Genomic DNA, 14,365 nt, shown 5'->3' on the forward strand with positions numbered 1-14,365 from the left:
GCTGGGAGGGAGAGCCCCAGGAGTCCACGGCAGCCTCCCGCCCCACCCGGCTCCTCCCCGCGGGCTTCTGCCCTCCACACGGGGCCAAGGCTGCAAGGGGAACCGTGTGGGCGGGCCCGGGGGTGGGGAAGCCGGGCCGCCTCAAGGGCCCAGCATGCCCCTAGCCTCTGACGAGAAGAGGAAGGGGCCCGAGGTCCTGCCGGGCGCGACTGTGCTGAGAGACCCCGGCCCCGGCCCCCAGGCCCCAGCTGCGGAAGGCACAGGCCAGGAGCAGGGAAAATCCTCCAGTCCTTTATTTTTTGCTCCCAAATAGCTAGTTCCAGTGACATTTATGACTCAGCCTGAATTAAGAGTAAAGTCAGACCAACACAGCAGTGGCCTCGGGTCTGGGCAGCCTTGGGACACGTCCTTGGACCTGCTGGCTCTTGTCACGGATCCGGACTGCCGTGCCGGGGCAGAGGGGGTAGGCAGCCTCGGGGCAGGCCGGGCGTGGGGCCGTCAGGTACCCCAGGGCGGCCACCACTGGGGTCTCAGGGGGCCTAGGACACTTGGCCCTGGGCGCGGACGTCGGGTGGCAGGAGGAATGGGCTGCCTGCATTCGGCCCCAGGAAGGAACGCTGCAGAGGCTCTGAGACTCCTCCCCGAGGGGCTGGCGCGGCCCACAGGAGCAGGCCGTGCAGCCGGAGGCACCGCGGTGCCTCTCCCAGCGTCCTCGGCTGCTCATAAGAATGGACCATGTGCTGCTGCCTGGCAGGCGACTTCTGAGCCCCTGGCATCAGAGCGGGCCCCTCGGGCCTGCCCCTGAATAGACGGGCTGCCAGTCCAGGGCCCCGTCCAGCATGGGCCCTGGAAACGGCCCTCCGCACACCGGTCTCCTGTCCAGGGGCCTGAGCAAAGGGCAGGTGGCGGCCGCTACTGCAGGGGCTGCTTGAGCTCGAAGAGGCCTGTCCCGCCCTTGACGACCTTCCCGACCACGATGCAGGCCGACGGGGACCGCAGCTCGTCGTGGGACCCTTGGGGAGGAGCGAGGGCCCGTGAGGGGCTGAGGGGAGCAGAGCCGGGGGTACACCAGGCCACGCGTACTGGGCTGTGCTCCCTCGAGATGTCCCGCCAACTGCCTGGCCTGCCCCTGCGCACGGCCCCCACCACCGCCCCTGTGGGAGGACCCCACCCCGGAGCCGGGCACCCACCCATCACGGTGGCTTGCTTGAGGAACTGGAAGCTGGTTTCAAACGTCATCTGCTGCAGAGGGGAGGAGCTGGACCGGATCCCAAAGCGATTCAGCGGCTTGTAGACGCCCTCGAAGCACATGTAATCCGCCACGAGGGAGAGGTGGCGCGGGTCGACCGCAATGCCTGTCGCCGGCCGCCAGGCCAGGGTCGCAGGGAAACAAGGGGGAGGGTGGGAAGCGTCAGCCGGCACGGGCAGGCGTCAGAGCCAGGGCCCCAGGCCGCGCCCCGGCTGGGCATGTTAAGGGCCACGCGCTGCTCTCCACGCGGTGTGCTGACCGCCAGGCCACAGGGCTCCGACTGTTCTCACCCGTGAAAGGGCGAGGCAGGCAGGGCCGGCCGTGGCCAGGAGGCACCTCCAACCCCGCCTCGGGACGGCCACCGCGGACGGAGGCACAGCTGGGTGACGGAGGGTGGCGAGGGCGGCAAGACTCTGCGAGTGCAGCGAGCACCACAGAATCAAGTATTTCAAAGTGGTCCAGTTGGGAAATTTTAATTTGTAGATTTTTATAATAAACACCCTGCCACATACACACACCAAGACCAGAACACAAGCTGCACGGCTTTGCTGGGCCCGCGGCCAGTCCCTCGCTGCGCTGGCCTCACTGCTGCCCGGCCTCTGCCCCTCCCGGCCGTCCAGTGTGGTCCCCGCTGGCTCCCCCCAGCCACTTACCGTACACGGCAAACACGTCCCTGATCTCCTTCTCGATGACGCGCAGCGCAGCCTCGATGCCGTACGTGCTGGCCATCGCGTGGATGTCGTTGGAATAGAGGCGGCGCAGGTCCAGGACCTGGGGGGGAGGAGGGGCTCCTCAGAAGGCCCGGCCCTCCGCTCCCCTCTGGACACCCACCCAGGCCCACCCTCTGCCGTGCTGGGGGCTGTGACGGGGCGGTCGCGGTGGCCTGGAATCAGCAGAGCCGAGAGCAGGCAGAGACGCAGGTGTGCTCGCCAGGCTCCCGGGGCGTGTCACTTTTCCCACCAGAGTGGAGAGGACTCAGAACCTATTTAAGGTCAACGGCAGGGAGGGTCGTCTTGCTTTTAACAGACCTGTCCGCTGGGGTCAAAGCTCGCCCCCTAGGTCAGGAACTCCCGGCCAAGGCACTCTCAGGCCACGTCGAATGGAGTGGGGACAGTCGGGCCTCCCAGGGGACCTGAGGCCCGCCTCGGGCTGCTTGGAGGGGCTCCGGGGGCTTGCGCTATGGCTGGCGGGTGGTGCCCCCTCGCCCGGCACCATCTGCAGCTGAGCGGGACCTGGGGCCTGCCTGGCCCTGGTTAAACAAACCCCGTGAGGGCAGCACGGGGCCTGCCCCACAGAGTGCTGTCCTCTGGGGAGGTGGGGCTGAGGAGCTCGGGGCACCCGGGGACTTGGAGGGCAGCTGGCGGCTCAAACCTGGTTCAAACCAGGGTGGCGCGGGGGAGGGTCCTCAGCATTCCGTGGGGACAGCATGTGTGCCCAGGCTTGAGAGCACCCCGGGAGACTCCGGGCGAGCTGGCAGGGCCCGCGCGGGGAAGAACCAGTGGTGGGGAAAGCGGCGGGGGGCAAGGCTCTGCAGCCCAGGTGAGGTGGGCCAGGCGGGCTGCCTTGGGCCTCAGGCCTCCTCTACCACCAACGCAGGCAGCCCAGGCCGGCCAACACGGCAAAGGAGACAGTGCTTTCCATGGTACTCCTTAAAACTTACTTTCCAGGGGGAAAGAAATTGAGCTCAGATGAGCTTAAGAAACTCTGGGTGAGATAAAGCTGAGCAGGTTTCCTTCCCGCAGAGCGTTCAGCAGGCTGCCAGGCCCCGTGAACCCTGGCAGGTGGCAATGGGCACGCGGGCGTGGCGTGGGGGACCTGGCCCAGGAGCACCGGGGCTCGGAAGGCCGGCGATGGCCACGGGCTGCAGCCTCCCTCCCAGCGGCCTGGGGCGTGAAGCATTGCGGGGGCATGTGGCTGGGGGCCGCGTACCTCGGAATACTTGAACAGCTCCGCGAGGTTGATGCCTTCCGTGACCAGGAGCAGCTCCCTCTCACTGGTCCCGCTGGTGGTCTCGCTCAGGAGGCACCTGGTGATGCCCCTGGTCGCGTAGACGACGGCGCTGTGAGCCAAGGACACCACCAGGGAGCTCATGTCGAAGTGCACCTTCACCAGAGGAAGCTTCACCGTCGCCTGCCGAGGGAAGGAGAGCTGGGCCGGGAGACGGCGCCCTGCGGCCGCAGAGGCCCACGGGGAGGAGCTGGGCAGGGGGCGAGTGAACCCAGGGCAGCCCACGACCAGAGCGGGCAGCCCCTCTGGTCTCCCAGCCTCGAGGGGAGAGGGGGAGCAGCGTGGGAACCAGGGTCGGCAAGGCAGGGGACAGCCGCGCCCACTCCACGGCACCCTCAGAGCCCTGCACCTGCCTGGACGGGCCCCGCTGCCTCCGGGCGGCCCCCCAGGGGCTGCCGTCAGCGCTACACCCTGGGCCCCGCTGAGCTACAGAGTGTGCAGGGCAGGTGCCTGTGGGGTCAAGGCCACAGCCAGGGACAGGGCCACGGGTGGTGAGAACGTGCTGTGCCCCCTGCCAGCAGCAACGCAGCCTCCGTCCTGCGCTGTGGGCCCGCGTGTTGGCTGTAGATTGAGGGGACGCAGGTGAACGCTCCCGGCCCGGAGACGCTGCCCTTGGACAGGTGGGGAGAGGGGCCACGCGGGGTGGGGTTGCGTTCCGGCGAGGGCCTGCCGCCAGGCCCGGCGCGCTCACCTCGCACCACAGGCTCTCCGCCGCGTCGTACCGGTAGTCCTCTATGAAGGTGTGGGCCTCGCGCACGGCCTGCACGCGGCGCTCCACGGCCTCTGCTCCCTGAGGCACCCCGCAGTGGGCGGCCTTCCGGGGCTGGGACGGGGGCGCATCCTCCTCGGGGCCCGAGCCTGCCTCTTCATCCCGCTCGTGGTCCCCGGGGCCTCCTCCCGCGACAACCCCCTCCTCTGGCGCGTCATCGTCATCCTCTGCCCCCATCTCCTCCTCTTCCTCGCTCTCGTAATCCACCTGGGGAAGCGGGGCCGAGGCTGGCACTCGGGCCCGGCCTGTGGACCCCACAGGGCCCCTCGGGGCTGGCCCACCTGGCCCTGCCCTCCCCGGGAAAGGCAACCCCCCCCAGCGGGGCCCGCCTCCCCCCTCCACACGGCCTTCCTGGCTCACCGAGGCCCTCTGCCCCCTGTGAATCCCCTCGGCCCTTCACCCTGTCTCGGCAGCGGCTCTGCTAGCTGGGACCGGCTTGGGGGCGGGCAGGGGAGTGCTGTCTTGTTACAGAAGAAGAGAAGGCGGCCTGACTTCTAGCCAGAGCCTCCCGGGCCCTCGAGTCTGGTTCCAGTCCAGGGATGCTGCCTTCCCAGCTCCTCTCCCGGTAAGCACACCCTCCCCTGCAGGCTCCCGAGGCGCTGCCAGCACGACAAAGCCGCAGAGGTGGCGCCGGGGCGTGACCCCGCCGGGCGGGCGGCGCGGGAGGCCGTGGGCTGCCCTCCCCTCCAGCCAGCGCCCCTCACCTCCTCCTCCTGCTTCTCCTTGCGTTTGGCGTCAGAGGCATCGGCGTCCCCTTCCTCGGCCTCGGCGTCCACTATGCGCCCCTCCGCGTCCTCGTCCTCTCCCGGCTCCTCCTGAGGTTTGGGGTGAAATAGGAGGAAGGTTCACCCCACTACCCAGGACTCGGGAAACCCACGCGAGCCCGTCCCCACCCGCCCCCTGCTCACCTAACCCCACCACGCCCACCTCCTACCTTCCCGACTGCACCCGCCACCCACCCCGTGCAGCCCGTCCGTGCCGCCCTGTGTGACGCGCTCCTCTACACGCACCCCGACAGCGCCTTTCCTTCCTGAAAACAGCCCGTGCCCCTTGGCGCTTGCGTTAGCCGCCCCGGCCCTGGCAGGAAAGACGCAGGCACATGCGCCATCTGGATCAGCCCCTGGCTGAGAGCCGAGGAAACGGGCGAGCCGGGGGACTCAGCTGAGCCCACGCACCAGGCAGGCCGAGCGGGTCCAGGTCATGGCGCCCCCAGGAACGAGCCCAGGGCGGCCCCCCATGCCTGCAGCTGCTCACCCCAGCCCCGCTTCCAACGCCTCTCCCGGCCCTGGAGGCCTCCTTTTACCAGGCCTGGGGAAGCCACAGGCAGGGCAAGATGACACTAGAGCGCGTTCGAAGGCCCGGCCTGTACCGTGCCCTGCGCCTCCACCCAGGCTACCCCGACGAGCGAGGGGGCGAGGGGGCAAGCCGGGTCCTCACGCGGGTCCCAGCAGACCAGCGGCCGGCAGCCTCCGCACCCGGCAGATGCCTGGCAGCTCCCCACGTGGCTCCCCGCGCCCGGCCTGGCTCGCCCGAGGGCAGTGTGCCCTCCTGCCATCTCGAACGGGAGGCGCATGCTGCAGAGGGGTGCTGGCCGGCCCGGCGCCACGTCCCCCCGCCCCGCGCCCGGCTCGCCCCACGCCCGGCTCACCGTGCCCCTCCCTGGCTCCCCGGCGCTGTCCAGGTCCTGCTGGGTGGCCCTGCGGGCGTTGACGCTCCTGAAAGCCGAGCCCTTGCTGGTCTTCCTCTTGATGGCCTCCCCCAGGAGCTTGAAAAACCTGCGCCAGGAGAGGGCAGGGCAGCCGTCAGCCCCAGCACGGCCCCACCCGCCACGCCGCTGCGTGCCACTGCGCCAGGCCTGCCCGGGCTGCGCAGGGGAGGCCCAGCCTGCTGCCACGCTCTCGTCCCCCCGCGTGTCCGCAGGGCACACGGCTGGGTGGAAGGGCCAGCCAGGCCTGGCTGCATGCGTGCGTGCCCGATAGGCGGCCCGAGCCTGAGCGCCCGCGTCTGGGAGATATGGGCGTGGCCAGGCACCCCACAGGTGGGGAACCCCAAGGGCGCACCTGTCACGGGGCTGGGGGAGCAGGGCCTCGACACGGCAGCTGCGGGGGCCGCGAGGGTGACGGGATCTACAGGAGGGGGCTCCAGGCCAGGCCAGGACCAGGACCCACTGCCCCCCCCGCCCGTGGCCTGACTCCTGCAGCTTGGTCACGAGCTGGCCGAACAGCCAAGCGCAGGGATGACTTCCTGTGTGGCAGTCACCGTGCCGAGGGGTTAGGACAAACTGACTCCCGAGGACCCACCTGAAGCTCAGCGCCCAGGGGCCCGCCCCGCCTGCCGCCCTCCTCCTCCTGCACCTCTTGCCATCCTCGTTGCCAGGCCCTCACGGCACACGAGCTTGGCTGCTTTCAGGACACGGGGTCGGCCCTCGCCCAGGCTCCCGCCCGCCCACTCCGAGCACCCAAGGACACGCCCGGGTGGAGAGCCCGAGGCACAGGAGCGCGGCCCTCAGGGCTGAGTCTCCTTTTGAGCAACAGGCTGGTGGGACGTTCACTCTACACACGAGGGACAAGAGGAGGCTGCCTCCTCCCCGTTTTCGGAGGACTCTTTCCTTTGAACTTGTGATTCTGCTGGGGTTTCCGCCCTCGGCAGGAAACAAGGCTCCTTCCTCGCCCACTCACGCGCCTGGGGATGGAGGGAGGGCCAGCGGCGCTGGAGCAGCAGGCTGGGGAGAGGGGTGGGCGGCGCGCCCACAGGGACAGCCTGGCCAGGCCCTGCTCCTTCCCCGGGGGGGCCACGCCCGCCTCCCCCATGGGCTCTCCTCGGAGCAAGGGGACCCAAGTGACCTGTGGCAGAGCTGCTCACCAGACACCGCTCCCTCCGCAGGGGGTGGCTCCCTGGCCCGCCTGCTTCATGCAGACGCTGCGCCTCCCCTCTAGCGTCTCAAGCCCACCACATCCAGCCTCAGGCCCGATGCCCCCCTGCCCCCACCCCGGGCGGCCTCTGGGCTTTTGCTCCTGCTGCTCCCTCTGGGACGATGCTGTTCCGGTGGGCCATTTCCCCGGGCCCACGTCTACCTGCTGGGGCCTCCGCCATCTTCCCAGCTGGGTCTCCGTGCAGGAGCCCTGCCTGCCCCTCCAGGCCCCTTGCCTGCTTCTGTGAGCAGCACTGGTGGGGAACATGAGAGACGGGGAGCGCAGAGTAAGCGCAGGACTGCAGGTGCTGTGACCCCGGGGGGAAGGGGTGCCAGGAAAGAACTCGCCGATCTCTGATTCTGCCAGCCATGAGGCTTTCTGCAGGGTTTGCTTTCTGTCGGAATGTGGCACTGGAAAGGGAGTCCGAGGGGCAGGCTGTGGAGAGCCCTCCACCCCACAGAACGCATCGCCAACAGGGAGCACGGCCCTCAGAGGTTTCTGAAAGCGCCGGGCAACAACTGCGACTGTGCCGTATGGAGAGCTGGACTTGCAGAGCGGAACTGCAGAGCACGCCAACCTGGTCAGCTCAGGGCCTGAAGCCAGAGGGGGAAATCGACCCAGCCCAGGCAAACGACTCGCCAGCGGGGAGTGGGGGCAGAACCTCCGCCCCTCGACTCGCCGCTCAGGGCTTCTTCCACTTCGCCACCCCCGGCCCGCCTTCCAGACAACTGACAGCAGCCGTCCAGGCGAGGGCCGCCAGGAAGCTGCTCCGGACCGGCAGTGCTGACACCGCTCCACCTGAGAGGTGTGCTGTCGCCATGCCCTTCCCTCTCCCACCTAGCGCAGAACTCAGGTTCCCACAGCTGGAAGCGAAGGGGCATAAGAGACGGATGGAGGCAGAGGAGGAAGGGGGGGGGGAGGAGGGCAGCTTCTTGGAGGCTCACCTGCCCAGCGTTTCCGTGTGGGCGCCAAGAGGCTCACCATGCCTGTCTCACTGCCCAGGCCTGACAGGAGTCCAGACAGCACCCCAATTCCTAGGCCACAACTTCTACCCAGGGCCGAGACCCAAGGCCCATTCTGCTGCGGCCACAGTAAGTACTGGCGCCAGCAGCCCAGGCACACGGTTTTTATCTCAGCTTTTCAAGTGTGCCAGCAGAACATAAACCAGGAGTTGAAAACGTACTTTGCTGCTGGGGAGAAGCCAGGGCTGTCACTCACCAGCCTTAGAAAAAAAGGATGCAAAGAAATACTACTTTCAATCCACGAAATGATGCAAGTAAAAGCAAATCCAGCAAAGTAGATATCGCTCATGGGCTGAGCGCTGCTTAGCATGTACGAGATCCTGGGTTCAATCCCCAGCACCTCCTAAAAAAAAAAGGGAAAAAAGAGGGAATTTAAGCACAGCCTGGTGCACACCTCGGCCAACCTGCCGGGCAGTAGGCCTCAGCCGCGGGTGGGTGGAAATGGAGAAGACCATCACCCGTCTGCTAATTAGAGGGCCTTGTGACCCTCACTCCCGTTTCTCTGACGGGCCGACCCACGCAGTGCTACACTCCTCACAGGTAATTTCCGAGCTGGCAGCAGTCTCCTGGGACACGGCCAGCCTCAAGAGGAGCCACAGGGACTGAAGGAGAAGGGGCATTTGCGTGGCCCAGGGGGTCCCTGAGCTCCAGCCCATCGCAGCTCCGTTCAGGGCACTGGTTGACAGGGGCAGGAGCTGCCCGACTCCTCCCAGGGCTGCATCCATGGAGGTTTGCGCTAAACCCCTCCTGCTTGGAGGGCAGGGCTGAGGCCCCTTCATGTCTCCAAGGGAAGGAAGACGGCCCGAGGAGGGGCAGGGGCGCTCGTGGCCCCCCATCCCTGGGACCCTGTTTCGCAGGGGCCTCTCTCAGGCGCATCTGGGGGCTCTGAGTGCGCAGGAGCTCTTCTGCCTTCTGCTCATCCGCGGGTTCTTCCTCCCTGAGCAGCTCTGCCTGGGGCCTTACCAGGAACCGCTCAGCAGCGTTTGGAAACTAGGACACTTCTGGTTGGTAAAAGCAAGCAACCAAAAAACAAGGGTGGGGTCTGCGGGGGTGGCGGTGGCTTTTCTTCCACCAACGCAGCAGCCCTGGCCGCCCTGGCCCACGCTCCCACACGGTGACGGCTGCCCCCTTGGACAGGTGTGGCATTCTCCAGTCTGCTGGGGCCCCCAACTGCCTCACTGGCGCCTGTAACCCGCTTGGCCCTGTGTCCACTTGGGCTCGCGACCCCCAACCCCCGCCTAGTCCAGGTTAGGGTGGGTTGGAAAAGTCAGACGTGCCTCTTTGGCTCCCCACCGCTGGCCCGAGCCTGGCCAATCCTACCGCTGCTGCCCCCTGGCCTTGCTGCCTGGGCTCTGCTAATGCCTACTGCCACTTGAGGGGGAAGAGCCGCTCACTCCCCCTCCCAGGAGAGCCGGAACGTCTCTTAGCAAGCTGGAGGTAACGCCACCAGGTGCCACCTGTCCTACTCGTTATGAACAGGGTGTCAACGTCAACAGGAGCCACGTCATGCTGCCTGGAACCCCGTCACCTCTGAAACTAACCCCACACACTAGTGTGGCACCCAAAGGCACCCCTTGATCACGCGCACGCGTCTGCATCTCAAAGCCTACAAGCCCGAGAAGACAAGACCCTTGACGCAACAGGGGGCTCAGGGAGCGATGTGCGGCCAATGCAGCCACACCGACGAGCCAAGCTGGGGGGCCGGGGTCCCCAGCTTTGAGCCAGGACCCAGGGGCAGGGCCTGCTGTTTTTTGGGCGCTGCCCACGATGGGCTCACTTAGGCAAAGGCGCCCAAGCTTTGGGAGTCCAGGGGCGGAGAGCACGTGCTCCCAGGGCCAAGGTGGCTGACCTTGTTTCCATGAAGCGCAGGATGTCCTCGGGCTTCAGGCATTTCTCCTGCTGGTAGTAAGCCGGGGGCAGGAACTGAAACCGCAGCTGGTACACCCGGAATTTGTTCTGCTTTTCCCCCATGCAGAAGGACTCCTGGACGTCGACCTTCTCCAGCACCTGGAACCACACGGACAGAGGGAAGGGGAGATGGCAGCCGTTGTCACTGGCGAGGCCCCCGAGGAATCACCAACGGGCTCTGCCTGGGGGGCTCCCTCGGGGCACAGGCAGGGCTGCTCAGCAGGAGCCAGCAGAGCCGGGGCGTGCGTCCGCCCTGGGCACAGGGGGCCGCTGCTGAACTAACAAGGAACCCTCTTAGTGGTCTGCTGAGAAAGCAGCTGTCACCGTGGGCACCTGCGCCCGGGAGGCGGCACCGTCGGCAGTGTCCGGGGGGCGTGCGAGGCCCCGGGAAAGGGCCGGCCTGCGGCGAGGGCCCCGCTTACCTCGGCCAAGCTGGCTCTGGTGAGCTGCTTCCTCAGGCCCTGCACCCTCCTCTGCGCCTTCCTGGTGCTGAGCACGGGGACGCGCATGGTTGGCGTCTTGATGTTGGCGCTGGCCACCATGAGGATCTCCCTCAGCCTGCGCGAGACACACATGGCCTTGGCACGGCGGGGCCCAGGTGGAGCAGCTCCTGGAGACGCCTGCTTTCTTTGGGGGTCTCCCAGGGAAACGTGCTGGGTGACAGAACCCCAGCTCTGCCTGGGAAGACGTGGGACCCTCCCGCCGGCACATGGGCTCCTCGTTCCCATGGCCTGTGCTTGGCATACAGCAGGTGCTTAAAGGCAGCTTAGCGCAGGAGTGAGCACGGCTGGGTGCAGGACTGGACTGAGGGCCGGCTCCTGTGCTCCTTGGGGGAACGCGCCCAGAGCCCACCTGCCGGGCAGTACCAGGGCCGGGCTGGAGGCAGGCGGTCTGAGCCCTGCTCCATCCCCTTGCCGGCGGCCGCCCAGCTGCATGCGTGGGGACCCGGGGCCAGGGGCTTGTTAGCGGTGTCCCATCCTGAGCCCCCTCCTCAAAGGGCCGAAGCATGGGCCAGAGACCAGCGGACCAAGGAAGTGCAGCCCGCTGCCCACCCGAGCGCCCCGCCTGCGCCCGCACCCGACCTGGGGATGCCCAGCGTGACGTTCATCTCGCCCCTGCCAGCAAAGTGGAAAGTGTTGAGCGTCATCTGCGTGGACGGCTCCCCGATGCTCTGTGCGGCCAGCAGCCCCACGGCCTCGCCCGGGTCGCACAGCGAGCGCTGCCACTTCAACCGCAGCAGCGTCCTCAGCCTGCGGGCAGGGAGACGGGGTTGGGGCACCCCCAAGGCTGTGCCCCTTTCCGGGCTGTTTTCTTCCTCCCCGGGCACTCGGTGGTCGTCTTTACCCTCGTGCCAGTGACCCCGGGACGCCCTAAATCATGCAGCATGATTCTGGCCGGGGCGGAAAGCTCCAGACGTGCAGGCTTGGGCTGTCCACCTGCGCCCTGAGACAGTCACGAGTTCGCTGGGGACCAGGAATGGCCAGTCCCCCGGGCAGGAACCATTTTCTGGGCTCAGTAGGGCGTTCTCCTTTGTCTTGAGAGGGTCTGCACCTACCGCTGCACAAGCTGGGGAGGGGCTCGCGGAGCAGGAGTGGGGACGGGGCGGGGAGAAGGGCATTCGGGGAGCCGCGGAGCATCCGAGGCTGCGCAGGTAGGTGGGTGTGAGTGGACATGGACAGAGGCGATGGGAAGTGCTATAAGGAGCACGACCGACGCTGCGGGTGAATGAAGGCGACTGTGGCTGAAAGGGGCGGTCTAGGGAGGCTAACGCCAATTGAAAGGCGGCAAGAGGACAGCCTAGGGACTGTCCAACAGGGATTTCGGTGGAGGAGGGTTGTGATTAAGAGGACAAATACAGAAATGGGTCTTTTCTAGAAAGTAAGAATACGGTGATACGAAAAATACATACAACTAATATAACATAAACACTATAGTTACCATTAACATTGCAACATTTTAATAGTAAAGGTAAAGATCTTGCTACTATCAATGCTAAGGGCCAACAATGTGGTAGGATTCCTTTTGGGGTTATGCAAGTGTTTTTTTTGAAGTGCTGGAGCCGGGGACTGAACCCAGGACCTCCCATGTGGGAAGCCGGTGCTCAACTACTGAGCCACATTGGCGCCCCTGGGTTGTTTATTCATTTGTTTGCTTCTTTGCTTTTAGGAGGCACCGGGGACGGAACCTGGGCCCCCCCATGTGGGAAGTGGGCACTCAACTGTTTGAGCCACGCCTACTCCCCTATGCAAGTATTATGAAAGTCAAGTTTCCTGCTAACCAATTTGTCTTCTCTCCCGGTTTTTTCAAACCAATGAGGCTGAAAGGCACACAAGTATTCCCAACAAGAAACGCCTTTCTCCTTCAAGGGCAAATGAAGGTGAACAGTGAGCGAGAGAGCAGGGTCTAGCTCTCAGGGACAGCCCCACTGGCCGCCGGGCACTCGCTGGCACGATGTGTTTTACCCGGAAACCTCTGAAAGCCTCTGCCCCCTCTCCTACTTCTCTGCTGTCAGTGACACGCCCAGACCCTGTGCTGACCTCGCCAGCCCCTTCCTGGGCCTGAGGGGTGCAGGACGCAGGCGGGATCAGGCGGGGGGCCTGGAGGACCATCAGCTCTGCCGGTCAAGCCCGGAGGCCCCAGCGAGGGGTCCCTGGGAACGGCTCCAAGTCCGATTCCCGCGCCGTCCTGCCTTGGGCACACTGCTAGCCACAGGCCTAGGGGCTAATCTGTGCCTGGCTCGCACTGGCCTAGACCACAAGGGACCCCTATCCCCTTTCCCTGCAATCTGGAGCCTTGGTCTAGCTGTTCCACACCAAGTCCAAGCACGACACTTCCTCCACGAGGACCCAGAGCTCAAAGTGTCATTGCCCTCAGATGCAGCCCCCAGGAAAGACTGAGGGTATTGGGGCCCAGCCCTGGCCCCCAGAGTTGGTGACCCTGACTCCCAGGGAGCCCCGAGGCAGAGGCCATCTCCGCAGGCTGGTGCCAGCGGGGCGCCCACGCCTCCCACCGGCTCTCGCGTGTCCCCAGCCCCAGCCCCCAGCGCTTGCCAAGTGCCTGTGGGCTGCAGTCTCCGATGGAGGAGTGGGGAGCGAAGGGTCTTGCCCACTGCGGTCGAGCGACAAGGCCAGGCCTTACCTGTCGAGAGAAAGCTCTGGTTGCTGGTAACTCTTCTCTGCCTGAGAGGCCCACTCGCCGGCGAAGGCATCCACCTTCTCCTCGAACGTCTCTGACACCGACCCAAAGTGGATGTCTGGACGCCAGACGGACAGATTGGGGTCAGGACAACGGGCAGCCCGCTTCTGGTGTTTCCTGCGGCTCCGCTCATCCAGCTCATACCACAGCTTCAGCATCTGGAGGTAGGATGGGTCTTGGCTCAGCGGGGGACCCAGGAGAGCCGAGGAGGACCAGAGGCGGTGTTTCAGGTGAGGCGGGGGCAAGGGTGCAGCAGAGACCCGACCCAGAGCCGCTCCGAAGGGCCCTTGGCACCTCCTTCCCCGGGGCACACCGCGGGGCAGGCACAGGGAGGGCGCCCGGGATCTACTGTCCCAACAGGATGCTGCTGGGGAGACGGGGCGCTGGTAATGACCACGCGAGGACGGGAAACATGCTCGGGGCTGTCCGAGGCCAGCACGAGCCAGGCAGCTGCCGGGCCCACCCCCCTGCTCCCTCGCATGCCCTGGGTACCCTGCCCTGGCTGTGGGGGCTAACGGGAAGCAGCAGCTGGTGAGGGGGGCGCACAGCAAGCCAGGGCCCTCCTGCCCCCAAGGCTCCTGCCCAAGCCGCCCACCTCCACTTGTAGAAACTGTGCTCCCCCGAGCCTCCCACCGCTCTGCTTCCCCAAACCCTGCCCGCCTCAGGACAGTTTCTTTCACAAGGTCCTGTCCCAGAGCCCTCTGCTTCCTGCTGGTGTGCGAAGCTGGCGGTGCTAGAACTCGCTCCCCACCCCTGCTCCGCGCCTGGCTGGCGCCTCCAGCCCGCCCGTTTCACCTGGCGCGTCGCGGGGCTGCGGCCCCCCTCACTGTCCCCCTCGAGGTTCAGGGCCTTCACGGCAGCCTGGATCTTCTGTGAGTAGCTGAGGAAGGCGCCTCTCCTCAGCAGGGTGTTGGCATGCCTGCGCTGCCACTTCTTGACGGCTCTGGAGTGGCGGAGAGCTTTCTGGGGATCTGCTCTGGAGAGAACTTCATGGAGATGCTTCGCTCTCATTATCACCTGAACACACGAAACGTCCGTGACAAGGTGTGAGGGTGTGATGCAGGGCTGTCACGTGGCCTCCCAGGACCACGATGGCCTGCGTGCAGCCCGCAGGATGCCTCTCAGGGGCCGAGCACCCACTGCGTGTCGGGACCCTAGCACCCGCCACGTGTCGGAACCCTAGCCCTTCTTCAAGCCAGACTTGGAGCTGGTGGCATCCAAGGCAAGGGCTGAGGGCTTATGGGGAAAGACCAGCCACTCAGCCCCTCCAGGAACAAGGGGAGCTCCCGGGAAAAAGCAAAGG

At 66.1% G+C, this 14,365-nt stretch overlaps 1 protein-coding gene across 1 annotated transcript in view; it reads right to left on the bottom strand.

The window, feature by feature from the left end:
• Window positions 1-271: 271 nt before the first annotated feature.
• Window positions 272-14,365, bottom strand: part of POLR1A (RNA polymerase I subunit A) — a 66,396-nt gene continuing 52,302 nt past the window's right edge. The window contains exons 23-34 of the mRNA XM_058279042.2: window positions 13,858-14,079; window positions 13,006-13,220; window positions 10,950-11,117; window positions 10,290-10,425; window positions 9,809-9,966; window positions 5,674-5,800; window positions 4,730-4,840; window positions 3,948-4,232; window positions 3,179-3,379; window positions 1,903-2,020; window positions 1,191-1,355; window positions 272-1,013 (exon numbers count right to left, since the gene is read on the bottom strand). Of these exons, the coding sequence (XP_058135025.1) occupies window positions 913-1,013; window positions 1,191-1,355; window positions 1,903-2,020; window positions 3,179-3,379; window positions 3,948-4,232; window positions 4,730-4,840; window positions 5,674-5,800; window positions 9,809-9,966; window positions 10,290-10,425; window positions 10,950-11,117; window positions 13,006-13,220; window positions 13,858-14,079 (2,007 nt within the window). The 3' untranslated portion in view covers window positions 272-912. The remainder of the gene's footprint in view (window positions 1,014-1,190; window positions 1,356-1,902; window positions 2,021-3,178; window positions 3,380-3,947; window positions 4,233-4,729; window positions 4,841-5,673; window positions 5,801-9,808; window positions 9,967-10,289; window positions 10,426-10,949; window positions 11,118-13,005; window positions 13,221-13,857; window positions 14,080-14,365) is intronic.

This window comes from Dasypus novemcinctus, chromosome 17 (genome assembly GCF_030445035.2).
Source record: "Dasypus novemcinctus isolate mDasNov1 chromosome 17, mDasNov1.1.hap2, whole genome shotgun sequence".
Lineage (NCBI taxonomy): Eukaryota > Metazoa > Chordata > Mammalia > Cingulata > Dasypodidae > Dasypus > Dasypus novemcinctus.